The sequence below is a fragment of the Hippoglossus stenolepis genome, chromosome 2, assembly GCF_022539355.2.
Source record: "Hippoglossus stenolepis isolate QCI-W04-F060 chromosome 2, HSTE1.2, whole genome shotgun sequence".
Lineage (NCBI taxonomy): Eukaryota > Metazoa > Chordata > Actinopteri > Pleuronectiformes > Pleuronectidae > Hippoglossus > Hippoglossus stenolepis.
In genome coordinates, this window is record NC_061484.1 from 23,786,550 (window position 1) to 23,802,124 (window position 15,575).

The 15,575-nt window shown below is 39.9% G+C and overlaps 2 protein-coding genes across 2 annotated transcripts; both read left to right on the top strand.

The window, feature by feature from the left end:
• The first annotated feature begins 2,413 nt into the window (after positions 1 to 2,413).
• Positions 2,414 to 9,808, top strand: frg1 (FSHD region gene 1). The gene is made up of 9 exons (XM_035168479.2): positions 2,414 to 2,574; positions 3,667 to 3,734; positions 4,392 to 4,514; positions 6,396 to 6,453; positions 6,792 to 6,906; positions 7,961 to 8,065; positions 8,211 to 8,302; positions 9,077 to 9,187; positions 9,661 to 9,808. The coding sequence occupies exons 1-9, from the start codon at positions 2,516 to 2,518 to the stop codon at positions 9,695 to 9,697; spliced, it is 768 nt and encodes a 255-aa protein (XP_035024370.1). The 5' UTR covers positions 2,414 to 2,515; the 3' UTR covers positions 9,698 to 9,808.
• Positions 9,809 to 11,413: 1,605 nt separating this feature from the next.
• On the top strand, positions 11,414 to 15,337 carry asah1b (N-acylsphingosine amidohydrolase (acid ceramidase) 1b). The gene is made up of 14 exons (XM_035168468.2): positions 11,414 to 11,566; positions 11,669 to 11,715; positions 12,299 to 12,389; positions 12,482 to 12,568; positions 12,657 to 12,735; positions 12,849 to 12,923; positions 13,013 to 13,058; positions 13,145 to 13,289; positions 13,380 to 13,434; positions 13,504 to 13,585; positions 13,811 to 13,942; positions 14,331 to 14,454; positions 14,561 to 14,617; positions 14,716 to 15,337. Exons 1-14 carry the CDS (start codon positions 11,498 to 11,500, stop codon positions 14,803 to 14,805), a joined length of 1,179 nt encoding a protein of 392 aa, XP_035024359.1. The 5' UTR covers positions 11,414 to 11,497; the 3' UTR covers positions 14,806 to 15,337.
• The last annotated feature ends 238 nt before the right edge of the window (positions 15,338 to 15,575 follow it).

The window sequence follows — 15,575 nt, forward strand, 5'->3', positions numbered from 1 at the left end:
TGTGTTCTTCCCTCCGTTCGTGGACTCCAGCTTCACTTCCTGTCAAGTCGGCAGTTTCTCACCACACCTTCACCTCATCACCAATCAGTCACAGTGTATGAATACACCTGCTCACACACCTCTTCTTCACCAGATCGTCTTGTGTTGCCTCTGTGATCTAAGCTCGCTCGTGTGTTTCCCAGTGTTTCTTCTGAGTAGGTGACTAAGTGTCAAAGATTAGTGATTATGGCCATTCAGAAACGTCACCCTCTCATATTTTGACCCGACACCAAACTTGTCTTAAAACAAAATCCTTCGCAGAAACAACTCCTGTTTGTGTTGTGTTCCTATGTGTGCTCCAATTCAAGTTTTCAATTATCAAGATTGGCCTCAAAAATCCATTATATGGACATTAATTATGATCAATCACTCAAAACCAAGGTGAAAAAAAGACTGATTCACTATATGAATTGGGATGTATCCTCTAAAAACCATGAATGGCTCCAGGCAATCTTTGTCATGATATTGTGCACTGGACCAATGGGCCGATTTAAAAAGTATGACCTCAAACAGAAAATAAAACTTGACTTTGTCATCATTTGTACGCAGGTTTCTGGACAAAACAAACAAGAGGAAGATTTCACCTCCACGAGAATGAGTTAATTCCTTGTCAGCGCCGGTCGGGGCTTTTGTACTTTGTGTGCATAAGGATGATAGATGTGCTTTTTCACAGTTGAGAGGCAGCTAATGGAGCGGGCAGACTTGTTAGACAAAAAGCACTTTAACAAGGACATGAGAGACACAAAGGACATGGGAGTGTTCCTGGATTAACTCATCCTTCACCGGATGACAGATCTAACATTCAGACCGCGGGTAATACTGTTCCATCATGATTTGCATCACTTGTCTCGTCCCACGTGTTTTGCGAGGAGGATTTTCAGTCCATCAAACTTTTCTTTGTTGGGTTCGATGTTGTGATGCATCTGTGATAAATTTATGACAGGAGGTACAGTGTAGGCGATGGCTGATTTTAATTTTCTGTCAAAATATTGTTTTTCTGAATTGTTATTCTAATTGGACATTTAATTCAGGCTGTCACTTTTATTGGACGTTCGACACGTGAACAGATACTTGGATCTTGTTTATATTGTCACCAAGAACAACTTGTTAATTAATTACCACCAACCACGAACCTTCTGGAAAAGAGCCGATAAAAGGTTCTATAACAGAAAGTAGTGTGTAGATATTAAAAGCCTGAAGAAAGATGCTGCTGTAGCTTCTCTGCATCAGGTGCTGTGTGAGTTACACCACTTTGCTTGACACTGGCTTCCTTCAGCTCCTCCTAAATACTTATGGGCTTAGCCACTCAGCTTCCTTGGAACAAGTTACGACTGCTAAATCCCATCAACAACCGGGATTGCTGTCAAAGCATCATTGAATTTGACAAACGACCGGCGCACAAATACAGCTCAGGGGGAAAAAAATGTTGAATCATGACTTCTAAACACCCCACTGGCCAACTTCCTCAAAGCTCCCAGGACTTTCTCTGACCAGATTAAGCTTCCGAACTCCCTGACTCAAACTTTCTCTTTCTCCGGGGACGGCAGCATCAGGACTCTCGCTGAGGTATTACTGTAGTTTCCCTCCTGCGTCAGTCATGACGTGCTCTGTTGTGGTGAATCTGCCTGGTTTTGAGCAGCTCTCATCAGGTTTTCATCACTCACGCAGTTTCCTCTCCTCTCTGTCAGATGATGGAGTTCTTACCAGGTGAGTTTTACTGCAGTGGGCAGAAAACACAAGCCACTGTCCAATTTGTTTTACTTCTTGACAGTGTCTTCAAATGATTTATCGCCTCCTGTCGCAGGGCCCTGATTGGGCCATTCCTGTTTAATGAGGCAATATTAGCATCAACAGTTATATGAGGACACCACTCTTCAGGTCCCCCCCTGTCTACCTTACTTGAGGTGACTGTTTTTGAGGGAGGGGTGTGTGTGTGTTTGTGTGTGTGTGTGTGTGTGTGTGTGTGTGTGTGTGTGTGAGAAAAAGCCACCTCTTTAGACCCTGGAGTCGTGAATCTGACATATGGAGGATGGACGAAATGTATTCAATGTGATGCAGATGACGCTGAACGACAGCACAGATTATTATATTCTTAGTTAACGTGACTATACGGCAACAAAGGTCACACAAAGGTGCAGATTATAAACCATTATGGTTGTGAAATTCATGTGGACTGGGGAGGACTCTGGGTTTTTACTGTCTTGACTTTGAGGGTTAAAAAATAAGGAAAGTAAGGAAAACTAAGAACACTTAAGACTAAGAACACTTAAGAATGTTATCCCTTTACATTTACTAAGGCAGTACCTGTAATAGAGTATATATGTATAAGTACTTCTACTGTATCCTTGTTATGAAATCGCCTTCTGGTGAACTGGTTTGGTGGTTTGGACTTTGAATGTCCCTCTGCCGCCACCGTAGTAGCACTCGTTGTTTGCTAGCTGTGCTAAGTTGCTAACCTCCGGGCTAGCTGCAGAAAATGGCTGAATATTCACGCGTGAAATCAACCAAACTGGTTTTGAAAGGTCTCAGCAAAGGGTAAGTTCCTCTCTCGCGTAGCAGCACACGTCCCTGCAGCCTACATTACTTTATTATGAGCTAACCGAGTGGATTCTCTACAACCTGTGCTAACTAGCTACTGTAGCAGAGGCGAGAACGAGGAGGCTTTGATCTTTGCTTCTCTGTCTGTGATCAGTAACTTAGTTAAAAGATCAAACCGTTAACAGCTAAATATGAACACGGTGTTGGTTCAAATGTTTTCACAGGCTGTCGAGCTCAGTCTGCATTTCGAGGCGAGCTAACACATGGACACTATTTATGCTAACAGCTAACATCTCAACCATCCTTCAGTTTGGTGCAATCAAACAATGCTTTGTCCTTAAAATGTTGAATGGCACATTGTTATGTTATTATTGTTTGTGTTATTACTAGTGGTATAAGTGTCCATTTATATTTCCGAGGTAAAATATGATCACAGAGAAATAACTGCCTAGAAAACCTATACGTTATAGGATAGCAGAATATTATCACAGCAGACTCTATAATTATAAATACTAGAAGAATTAAGTATTTGTTCTTCTTATATAAGCCTCTTTTTTATACTTATTGTGCTAGTAAACATTTATAAATTGTATTTATTCATAAATATATAGGAGCCACTTTGACAAAAATATCCAAACTTAGATGTTTTATTTTGAGGCACTTCTGTGTCATTCTGCAAATAATGACATGCAATTGTTCAAGTAGTCGTTATTTTCATATAAATGCATAAACTCGAGGATATTATTTTTATGCATCACCCAAAAAAATCAAACTTTCAATTTACACCGTAGCTCCACAACATGCATTAAGAGTCCTAAGAGTCTTTTTTCTGGAGGCTCTGCAGCTCAGGTCATAAAACTTTCATTCATGATGAAACTTGAATGATAACTCCTTGATCAGGTTTCGATATTCAGAGCCTTGGAGTTGCATTTCAAGAAAAATATATTCACCTCTCCCAGAATCAGCAGCTCCCAGAGTCTGAATGTTTGCTTATGTTTTACAAGGTCAACCCGTGTAGTTAAACATTTAACAGCCACATCTTCAATTAGCATTTGACGTGATTGCAATTTTGTATTTTTTTCCTCACAGGAAAAAGAAGAAGCACAAGGATAAGAAAAGAAAAGCGACAGACGATGAACAAAAACCTGATGTAGTCGGTGTGTTTATCTACTTTATTTATAAACTGTAAAAGCCACCTAGAGACGATATGACATCACCATTAAGCTGCGTGCAGGTGGCTGAGATGTTAAGGATTGGACAGTTTAGCATAGTTTCCTCCTCAAGACACTTAATTGTATGAATCAGAATTTGTTTTTATTTATACTGTTGCGGATAATTGGAGAAAACCTTGCCCACATGTTATTCGTGTGCAAAAATCTGCCCATATTACCATTCAGATTTTTTACGACCACATAACTTACGATTTATTTAAATGTGTGTAATGGAAAAGTTTGCAATATTAACAGAGAAACAATTTCATAGTCATAAACTGTTAGTATTTATAGATGTGTGCCTGATACCAAACTTCTAGGGGCTATATTATAATATTTGCTCACAGTTTGTCACAAAAATGAGAAGAACCAGCTACAAGTAATCCGCTACCCTGAGGTAAACACATTTTTAGCTGAGGAAGCATCCAAATCAAGATTTTCATAAACTCTAATCCTAAACACAGCTAATGCCTTACATCAGCACAGTTTACTGCAAAAAAAAAGAGAGAGTGGAGTTTCAACCTTTGTGTTTCTGTGACTTTAAAGCAAACAGTGATGACGTGTGTTATTGCATATTCTGACCTGGGTGTTTCTGCTCACCAGACGGGTGGTGGTCCGTCACCAACTTTGGAGAAATTACGGGTTCCGTTGCCCTAGAAATGCAGAACAACGCCTACATCCATGCCATGGATACCGGACTTTTCACAGTCGGTGCACCACACAAAGGTGAGCAGGTCATTTCGCAGAAGAGTCGTCTCCTTCACACGGGCCTCGTAGCTTGTATCAGCACTGTAGAAAATGTATATATTGTTGAGGATACCTGACATAACATACGGTGTAATCACAGAATGAAAGAGATATTTCTGAGCTTCATACTAAGTTTCCCACGAATGTTTTGTGCTTTAATAACAACATCAACTACTTTAAGAGTTATTATTCGTCTCACTGATGCATAGTATTATACAAACGCCATTCTCCTTTATTAGTAATTCCATTTCTACACAAATTCCTTGAGCTTATATAGTGTAATGTCTCAGACATCACTACCTGGGGAGAGACTTGTCCATCACATTCTAGTGGAATTGTATTGTGTTTGATAGAATCATGTTGTGTTACCATTAAAGAAAAAAAATGTTGTCCAGGTAATGACTCAAAACAAATTCTAATTAAAAACTAACCATCACTCTTTAGGGTCTTAGTTTATTAAGGGAGATAAAATAAAACAAGATGATTTTAATTCATCGCCCCCGGGCTGTGGAGAATTTTTCAATATTTCTTGACATGTTATAGACAAAGCAATTAATGGAGAAAGTAATTACCATCCGTAGAGCATCCGTCTTTCTAAAGCCAAAGCATGTCCGTGCGAGTAAAGATGATCATCTAACAATGTACATTGTGAGTGGTGCAGTTCTACTAGGTCACAGCATTTAATTGTTTTCTGCAAAGTGAATGACATATTGGATAATGTGTATAATTAAAACAGTTAGGACAATATTGTAAACAACACCCTGAGGCTTCAGGTGATTGGGGGGGGAGTGGGGGGTTTACATTCAGTCCAAAAAGCTAAAAGTATTTAAGCAGGAAATCCAGACAGAAAAGCAGGGGTTGACTTGAGGGGAAGGGCAGAGCTAACTAAGTGTTTTCACCCACGTCTGAGGGAGCGTTGCTGCGTTCACGTTGCACCTGTCTGCCCGGGAAGGAGAGACGCTATTCACAATTAATTCAGCCCACGTTTTTTGTGAGAACCAGTGAAAACGGTTCGGAGACTGAAGCATCCCAACTCCCTTAGTGGGCCCTCGTCATCTGCATGCACATAGGCTTGTTTCTAGGAGATGAAAGGGAACGTGAGCCAGCAGTATAGAAAGAGAGATTATAGATTTTCCGCACCAGCAGCACAGTGTGTATGATGCAGCCTTTTGGAAAGCTGCAAAAAATGTTGCCATTCACCTGCAGGTCAAAGGAAACATGCTGATGGTCTCTCAGCCAAACCTGAGGGTCATACTCTGATATAAACAAGAGATAATAAGCCTTTTGAAAAAGCAGCTTATATCGTATTTTACTCTTTTTAATGCTTCTTGTGTTGATGTCTAGTCGACTCTGCTCCTCCTCGACCAGATGCCCGTATCACGCTCTGATGCATCGTAAAAAGACAGGAAGTGACCTGATCGCAGGCGGGTCACAGTTCTATGAAATCACAGGGCGCCCAGGAGACCTCGGTGTTTAAAACAAAGCATTTAAATGCAACACAGCAGTTCCTTCCATATCATGCACTGGTCTGAGATCTGCACAGCGCTCCACAGCCAGAGGGTTTGAATGTATAAGACAAATATGGGATTTGTCTGAAGGATAATCTTGATCTGAAAATAAATTATGCACATTTTCAGTATATGATTCTTGCACAGTGAATAATTCAACACTGCATTATCTGTTTTGTGTGGCATTTCCGTCACAACTGACAAATCAGGGTTGAGTAACAAGTCAAAGATCTTGCGTCAGAGAATATTTTATTTAACTTTTTTGTCATCTTAACAACATCTGTTTTCGTAGCAATTTGAAAAGTAACACTAACAAAGATTTAAAAGGTCAAACTTGTTCTATGTATTTCAGATGATGAAGGACCAGACCCTCCAGAGCAGTTCACTGCCATCAAGTTCTCCGATTCACGGTGAATACACACAAACTGCTCCTCGTGTTTGCATCCACAGATAATCCTCCACCCACAGAATTATTACCCTACTTATGCATTTTATATGAAGGATTTGTTTGTGTTGTCTTGATGTAGAACAGTAATTTATGCTTCCACCAGCAGCATCTCCTTGCAGAGGTTCTGTCTGTTAGAGATCTATTTCTCATGTGGTGGTTTCACCTTTCCTGTCGTAAAGAAAAACAATCTGCAGGAAAAGCTAATGATGTCGTGAACATTAGATTAGCATCGTTTGTGTTGCCTCCTCCGGTGCCAGGGGAAAATTGTGATCTTTTTTGTTGTTGTTGTTGTTGTTGCAGAATAGCCTTGAAGTCTGGATACGGCAAATACCTGGGAATAAACTCTGAGGGTTTGGTGGTGGGCCGCTCGGATGCCATCGGCGCCAGGGAACAATGGGAACCAGTCTTCCAGGATGTGAGTGAATCTTGTCTGTTCTGATCTAATGAGGCCATCGGTTAAAGTAACACTATGTAACATGTATTGAGCAACAGCGCCCTCTGTCACCACATGTGGGGATGAATCTGTTGGGCTCCGTGTCTGAGAGGTTAATTGGATTTCATGTAGAGAAAGAAACAGTTTGTGTGTTTGTGACTGTAGCTGTGACTGTGTCGTCCCACTCACTGAACTGAAACACAAGTGAACGGGGGATATTACCCATCATCCCCAGCTTTCTGAACCAGAAGAGCTGCTGCTGTAACAAATACACCAAACTAGAACTCTTCATATTTTCTCGCTGAATATAGGAGATAAATGCAAATATTTAACGCAGTGAGATTAAATACAAAGTCAAGGCAAAGATGCAAATTTCCCGAAAGATGTTTTATCTGTGTTAAGTTGAATTTGTTGTAATACTTAAAACCAGAATCAAAATTATTGGCCAAGTATGTTGATGAATTTAAGGAATTTGATTTTACTCTCTGACTCACACTGAAATTGATTTTATTATATAACCAAGATTGTGATTTAATGATAATTAACATATAAACACACAGGCTGTGCAACATACAGGACAGGGTCTATATATAGGTCACATGTTACAAATGTTTATCCATAAATACTTTACTTAATGAAGTGTATTTGTGTTTAAAAAGGTTTAATTTGTGTGAACGCCCATGTGACCAGTGATTGATGTTTGACATCTGAATAAGTACAAATGTTTTATATTTGTGACATCATGTAAGTGCTCCCCTGCCTTTCACAGCTCGCCTCATGCTGGACTGGAGTTCAGCCTGTGAGACACTTTGCTGTAGCCATGAGAAGCTACTTCACTATGCCTCTGCCTTAACACTGTGGCACGTTGCTCCCCTTGTTGCTTTGTTGAACCTATAAACAACCTGCCTGGCACAACCCTGAGCCTCTTTTACATCAAATATCAGGCAACATTTCACGCCTGTCACAACAACCAATCCCACTGCAATTCTATCTAATCTACTGCCTTCTCCTCTGTTTTCTCTCTGCTCTGCCTCAGGGCAAAATGGCTCTCATGGCAGCAAATAGCTGTTTCATCTCCTACAGTGACATCGGGGACATTGTTGCCAAGAACAAGACGGCGGGGGACGGCGAGATGTTGAAGGTGATGTGTAAATCGTGTTCTTCCGCTAGGTTGCATGTTAATCCGAAGAGGAAGAGGGGACATGTTTGCGACCCCTCACTTCAGGGGACTGCAGGTATTGAAATTTAATCTCTTTCTGTATTTTTATTCGTCCTCCTCTCTCCAGGTCCGATCAAGTGCGGACCGAGACGTCAAGCGTAAAGATGACATTGCAGACGAGGACCAGGGCAATGTGAAGTCGTGTGAGATCAATTATGTGTGAGTAACGTCGCGCTGACTCATTACACAGGCAGCACAGTCACAAACATGAGGGACACCCATGTTGGAACTCTTATTCTCTAATAAAGCAGTAAATCCTTACACAGATATGACCAATTTAATTGATGGAGTGTTGTTTGAGTGGAATGAGGAAGCAAACATTACCACAGTTTAGCTTCTGATGCTGTTGGTGCTTTTATATACGACCCGTCTGTAACCGATCCAGTTCCAGGCAATAAATCTGAAGCTGTTATGTTGTTTTTTTTCGCTCTGCGTGCTTTGGCTTGCGCTCCCGCTCTATTATTTGTTTGAGATGAATGCTGGGGAAATGGACTCGTCATGTTGACATGTTGATAATGGCTGCCCTTGAGCCTGTGTCTTGATGTAGTGTTTAGCGTCTGAAATGCCTTTCAGGATGGAGTGCAGCCGGGGAATCATAAAACACAGACAGGCGAACTAACTATCCAAGAAGTTTCTGACAAGGTGCCTCGGTTGTTTTATAGCAAGATATTTAATAAAGTTTAATTTTGAAGCTGTTCAAGGCGTATTTAAAAGAAACAGCATTCATGGAGGAATAAGTCTTTACAGCCTGTGACGGTGCAGTGTTACCTTGAGACTTTAGTGTTTCTGGGGATATCAGTTGTGTACGTGTTGTTTTGTCGCAGCTAGCAGGCTTAGCCGCTGTCAACATTTAAGTACTCTGTGGTTTCTAACCATTTTCCTTTTGTACGAGCATTGGTATTTGTCGTATTAATGTTGCCGTGTGAATTACAGGAAGAAGTTTCAGAGTTTTCAAGATCGGCGGCTCAGGGTCAACGAGGGCGACGCCGTCACGTTAAAGAAAGCCAGGACGGACGGGAAGTTCCATGAGTCTCTGCTCGACAGGTGTGAAAACAAGATCATCGTATATTTATTGTAAAATGTCTGCTGTCATTCTGCTTTTTGATAATTCTCCTTTTTAAATGTTCTTTTCTCAGAAAATTAAATTCATACAAAAGGTTAACTTCCGAGTGTTTCCACAGATGCATGATGCTTATCAGTGTATCCATATGCAAAGCAAGCCAAATCAACAGGTTGACATTCAAGATCAATTCATGTCTGTTCCAAGATCCAAATTATAAACCTTAAATAAAGTATGAAAGTAAAGAAGTGCACTTTTCACTATGTTCTTGATGTCCAGTGTCAAAAGAAGCAATAAACAAAGCTGCAATTTCACTTAATGTTCAAACTGTTAAAAACTAAATTATCTGTTTTTTACTTTATGATACAATAAAGTCAAAGAGTCATAATTTGGGAAATGATGATGAAATAATTGTTTGCATACTTTGAGTTTAACCTGATCTTTCTTTTCATTACAGGAGAAGCAAGATGAAAGCAGACAGGTACTGCAAGTGAAGATTCAACTCTGCTGCCATGTCTTTGTAAATGTCACCTTTTCATTATTGTGGTCTTTTAATCTCAGATTAGATGTTATTTTTTAATAATAATAAACATTACAAGGTCAAATCTGTTTTGTCTGGGCAATTATTCTACTCTGCAGCAAGTTGGATTCACCAGTGTGGTGACCTTTCTACACGTCAGCTGATCCACAGTGTAAAGAATCATCTATCGTTTCACTTTGCTATGAATCAACTGGATGTCTGTTCATTTTTGTATTTGTTTGTTTGAATGAGGATTAGAAAAACACAATAAAAAAATGGTCATAAGTCCTGCACGTCAACACAAAATTACGACATAATACATCAACAGTAAAAGTGCTAGTTATACAGAAAATGTCTACCTTGAAATACATACATGTAATATATTACTGGGCTACTATGAGTGATGCTTCATTGTGTAAACAACTACTTTTATTGTTGGTTGAGACACCAAATATTAGATATTCTGCAAAACCATCAATCTCATGAACACATTTTAGTACTTACATTACGTGGAAAGAATTAATGTTTTTAATCAGTGTTTACTTTTAAATCAATGTGCTTGAAAAACTGCTTGGAAGAGGAGAAGTAAATCTGCTGCACAAGAAAAAGGAAAAATTAAGCTGCATTAGAAATCTTCAAAATCTTTACTGCACTGTCTTTCCCCCTTAATATCTGATGACTTGAACAAGAAGAATCAAATGAATTCTTACCAGGAGAAGTAACTAGATAGATGTCATGGAGTAAAATGAACATTTACCTCTGAAATCAAGTGAAGCAGAAGTATAAAGTGAAATAAAAAATAAATAAAAATCTCCCTGAAGTGCAGTGTTTGAGTAAATGTGCTTCGTTACTTTACAGACTGTGGAACCAAATGTGATACACTGATGAAGGTTTGGTCTTGTTTTCTTCAAAAAAGACTAAACACAGAAAGACACAATGTTTGTATGATTAACCTTCTTATAATATAAATAAATTCCATATATTAATAAATGTAAAGTCACTGGTAGGAAATTGTGCTTTGCTGCATTCATCTGATTCTAATCAAAATTCTACAAAACTAAAATCTATCAAAACTATAACTGCTTGTAACATTTTTAATTAGCATTATAATGCATTCTCAATTCATTTTATTTTTGTATATTTTGATTGATTATTTTATATTTTACATTGTATTATTTTCTGTATTTTTTTGCCATATTTACTTACTTTATTGTAAACAATGACTACAAGTACAAACATTTAAGGCTTATGTCATCATTGCAAAGCTTTTACTGGTGTCGATAAAGTATTAGGAACAAAATAACCCAATAAAAATAGCACAATAATATAAATAATTTTAAAGAATAGAGAATTCCAGTAAAATAAAGTAGTCTTATTGTAGAGAGATGTTTTTCTGTGTATTTGTACCTTGATGTTATTGTTTCTGTTCTTGTCTCTGTTGTGAGTAATAAAGAATAAAAAAAAAGTGGTCATGTAATTTTACTTCCGTGTGGAATGGACGAATGTGCGTCGAGGGGTGTTCGTTATCCCCGTGTTAATTATATTCATCGAGTTTTTCACTTTTATGGAAAAACCACATAAATAATATCGTTTAATATTACGATTAATGGTTAATTATTTTAACTTGTGCCTTTTTATTGGTTCAGACGGTGTTTTATTCCTCCTCGGTGACTTCCGCTTCCCCCTGTGTCACAGTCATTTCCGCTCGCCGTCACCTGATATACTTCACGCCGTGAACGGAGCACAAACAGTTTTGGTCGAAACCTCGTGAAAAATGTCTCCGTGTGTTTTCCTGCTTTCTGTGACTTTCCTCTCAGTCGCTGCGGCTCAGTTTGTTCCTCCGGTGAGTTCCTGTTCACTCGTGTAAACTCGTCAACAGCAGGAAACACACGAACTGGGTCGAGTTGATGCTTTTACCCTGAACTTGTTGTTGTATTTCCCACAGTTCACTGAGGACTGCCGCTCCGACATGTATCCGCCCAACGGACCCACGTAAGTAGCGTAACACTCCCGAAGCTAACGTGAAGATATTAACGTTTGTATCGTTAACAGATAGAGAATCTCTGTTTCTTTACGTAACTCGTGTTTGGTAACGCCTGAGCGCTGCTGCCTTCACTTACCCCTCGTTAATGTCCACGTTCAAATTCCGCACCTTGTACCTGATGGTTTCTGGTTAAATTCCGCACCTTGTACCTGATGGTTTCTGGTTAAATTCCGCACCTTGTACCTGATGGTTTTTGGGTTAAATTCCGCTGCTTGTAAAAAATAACGTTTGTTTACTAGTGGTGGAAAACTGCCATAAAACAAACAAAATATTGAGTCGTTTTTTGTTTTGTTCTACTTCATATTTTTATTTTACTATAGTTAAAAGAAAAATGTACTTTTTACTCTGCTCCATAAATCTAACTCTAAGTTTGAGTTACTCTTTTAAAACAGTTTATTGATCATGTACAATTAGCCTTCATGGCCTCAAACTGATCAATATTAATCCCGTTAAATGAGTGATGCTGCGATCGGATGTTTTCTTTGACGTTGTTCTGCTGGAGTCATTTTACATCCGTTTCCTTCTCACCAGGTTCCGGGGACCGGTCAGCTGGTACACAGTGGACCTCGACTTGCCCCCCGGGAAGAGGTGGAGCGCTCTGATCGCCGACAAGAAAAATGATGTAGGTGAACTGCAGAGTACTTGACAGTAATTTACCCTAAAGTCTCTCAGAGTTTCTCCTTTTTATACTCGTGGTGTTTTTCTGTTTTTAAGCTGGTGACCATGATGCAGGCCGTCAAAGACCTGGCTAATGCCTTCATGCCCAGTGGAAGACTGATCGAGCTGGTCGACGTCACACTGGTGAGTCTCGCTTCTCCTGGGAACGGGTGTCATGTCTGTATTGTCACAAAAGTTCTTATGACTGAAGCGTTTTCTCAATTTTCTGCAGCCTTTGATGGCGAAGACTCTCCCAAAGCCGTTCGGTGAGGAGATGAAAGGAATTGCTGATGTTTCGGGGATTCCTCTTGGTGAGAATGCAAATGTTCAAATGTTTTTGAACTCTTTAAAAAGTCTTAAACTTAACTTAGTCTCCCTGTTTTGTTCATTGAATTTTCTTCTTCTCTTCATTTTGATCATGTAGGTGAGGTCGTCTTGTTCAACATCTTTTACGAGGTGTTCACCGTGTGCACATCAGTCGTCGCCGAAGATGATAAAGGTGGTTCATCGTCCGAGACATGTTGAATAATGAACTTTAAAGAGATGCTACATCAGCGCTGAAAGGTTTTTGTCTCTGTGCTTTCTCAGGTAACCTCATTCATGGCAGAAATCTGGATTTTGGATTATTTATGGGGTGAGAATTTCAGTTTTTAAGCTTGATCGTACTCAGGATGAAACAAAACAAGACATCTCATGACATGAATTTGTCCCTCCTCACAGCTGGGATGTGAAGAACAAGTCGTGGATCATTAGCGAGAAGCTGAAGCCTCTGGTGGTGAACCTCGATTTCAAGAGAAACAACAAGACCGTCTTCAAATCCACAAACTTCGCTGGATACGTCGGCATGTTGACCGGCATCAAACCGGTGAGATATTTACTCTTAAACATTATCTAACATCACATGATGGAGTTTCCACATGTCAGAAACTTAATGACTTTCTCAATTTCCTCTTAGCAAACATTCACTCTGACTATGAATGAACGCTTCAGCCTTGATGGAGGATACATCGGTGAGTAAAACCCGCTCAGCTCCGCAGTTTGCACTGATTCATGATTAATGACGACTCTCATCAATGCAGGAATCCTGGAGTGGGTCCTGGGCCAGAGAGACGGGATGTGGATGAGTTTTCTCACTCGCTCTGTGCTCGAAAACGCAAACAGGTATTATTTTCTGATACTTTTACCTGGAAAAATCAAATGCAAATACTCGAAGTTATTAAGAAAAATTCAAAAGGACACACTAGCAATTTAATTTAATAAAATCCAGTAGCAGACATCATTTCTATGACTTTAGTTCTAAATGTTTTGTATAAAACCCGAATGGTGTCGCTCCATGTCATGTCTCTGTCCCCCCCCAAAAAATAAATGTCTCTTCTGTCCCCTCAGCTATGAGGAGGCCAAAACCCGCCTGGCTACGACAAAGCTGCTCGCTCCTGCCTACTTCATCCTCGGGGGAAACCAGACGGGGCAGGGCTGCATCATCACCCGCTCCAGAGAGCTCAATATCGACTTGTTGGAGTAAGAACTGGAGCATTTAATCCCAACAACACACAGTATTTGTGTTCTTGGATCTCAAGTTGAGATTCCAAAGGCCTCTTCTGTTAAATTCTGTCTGTAAAATCACTGTTTAAATTGACTTTATATAGTAAAAGTCAGTCCTGGGTGTAAAACAATCTAATGTAATCTAGTGAATGGCAGCAGTAGAGGAGGTGGATCACAGGTCACCATGACTCGGCATTCCTCGTGTTTGTCTTGTGAAACATTAAACTGCTTCCTTAACCAGGAACTGATGACAGCTCTGGTTTCAGATCAGCTGATTTGATCCTGTTTCACAAACCTTTTCTTCATGTGGAGCAGCTGCATGTCACATGTCACACGTCAATGTTTTTTCATCTGATTCCTTCAGGCTCGACCTGAAGCAGGACCGGTGGTACGTCCTGGAGACAAACTACGACCACTGGGAGGAGCCTCTGTTCCTGGACGATCGCAGGACCCCCGCCATGAAGTGCATGAACCAGATCACACAGAAGGTGAATATCCCGACGACACCTACTTCCTGTCAAGAGCTGGACCAACGTTTGTCTCTGATTAGAGGACGTGATACAATCATGTGACTTTGTTTATCTCTTGGTGTAGAACATCTCTTCAAAGACCATCTACGACGTTCTCTCCACCAAACCTGTGTTAAATAAGGTGAGTCTGTCCTTTGATCTACACTTCAAAGCTATTTAAATGATTTCAGATTAAATAACATTTTTGCTTGTCATTTGTCCCCGTGTGTCTTTTTCCAGTTGACCACTTACACGACACTGATGCAAGTGTCTAAAGGGAGCCTGGAGTCGTACATCCGGGACTGCCCCAACCCCTGCATGCCCTGGTGATCATCTGAACTCTGATCAGTTTGTAAACGCTGAGCCGTCGACAGAAGCACCGATTGAGACGAGCTCAGCTGATCTGGAGACAAAACCACAGATTGTCTCTTGGAGCACACAAACCCAATCTCCCAGACCAAAGTTTGTTTGTCTCGCTGATGTCACTTTGATGTTTGTCTTCCCTGTTTCAGACAATTCAGGAATAACTTTGACGAAAATACTAAATATGGCTTTTTCTGTTCATGAGGGAAACTGGTACGAAAGTGAATTAAATGTGTAAATGTCTTTCTATTTTTACTGTGATCCTACATTGTTGCACATGTGTATTATTAAATTAAAAATTTTAATGCTTTATATGGTAATTGTCTCTAATGCTGCCCATGCTCACCATCTTTTAGTGCCTGATCACTCTGAGTGTTAGGTCAGCTCAGTTCCAGGAACAGTCCTATCACATGACTACTGATGACGTAACACTGATAAATGTACCTCATTGCTGAACATGCTTTTTTAAAGATTGTTATTAAAAGAATGTACACAATTACAGTTGGTGATTTTTATTTATGAATGTGTTGATTATTGGTGTTGGGAGATTTCTCAGTTCTTGTATAGTCGTATTAATCATGGCTGACATTAACTTAAAACCATAGCCTGTATAAAGATGGATGACATGACTGCTCCACTAAAGTGAAGCCAAAACGTGGTGCTCTTTGAACCCTGCCCCCTCCATGTTAGTGGAAGGGACATAAACCAAACTAAAGTCTCAGGTCAAATACATTTTT

Bases quoted from the DNA above. Each gene is read 5' to 3' on its own strand.
- frg1 (XM_035168479.2), top strand. From the start codon at position 2,516: ATGGCTGAATATTCACGCGTGAAATCAACCAAACTGGTTTTGAAAGGT. The intron at 6,907-7,960 runs GTGAGTGAATCT...GCTCTGCCTCAG, and splicing joins GGGAACCAGTCTTCCAGGAT to GGCAAAATGGCTCTCATGGC. The intron at 8,066-8,210 runs GTGATGTGTAAA...TCCTCTCTCCAG, and splicing joins GGGACGGCGAGATGTTGAAG to GTCCGATCAAGTGCGGACCG.
- asah1b (XM_035168468.2), top strand. From the start codon at position 11,498: ATGTCTCCGTGTGTTTTCCTGCTTTCTGTGACTTTCCTCTCAGTCGCT. The intron at 13,059-13,144 runs GTGAGAATTTCA...CCCTCCTCACAG, and splicing joins GATTTTGGATTATTTATGGG to CTGGGATGTGAAGAACAAGT. The intron at 13,586-13,810 runs GTATTATTTTCT...CTGTCCCCTCAG, and splicing joins GTGCTCGAAAACGCAAACAG to CTATGAGGAGGCCAAAACCC.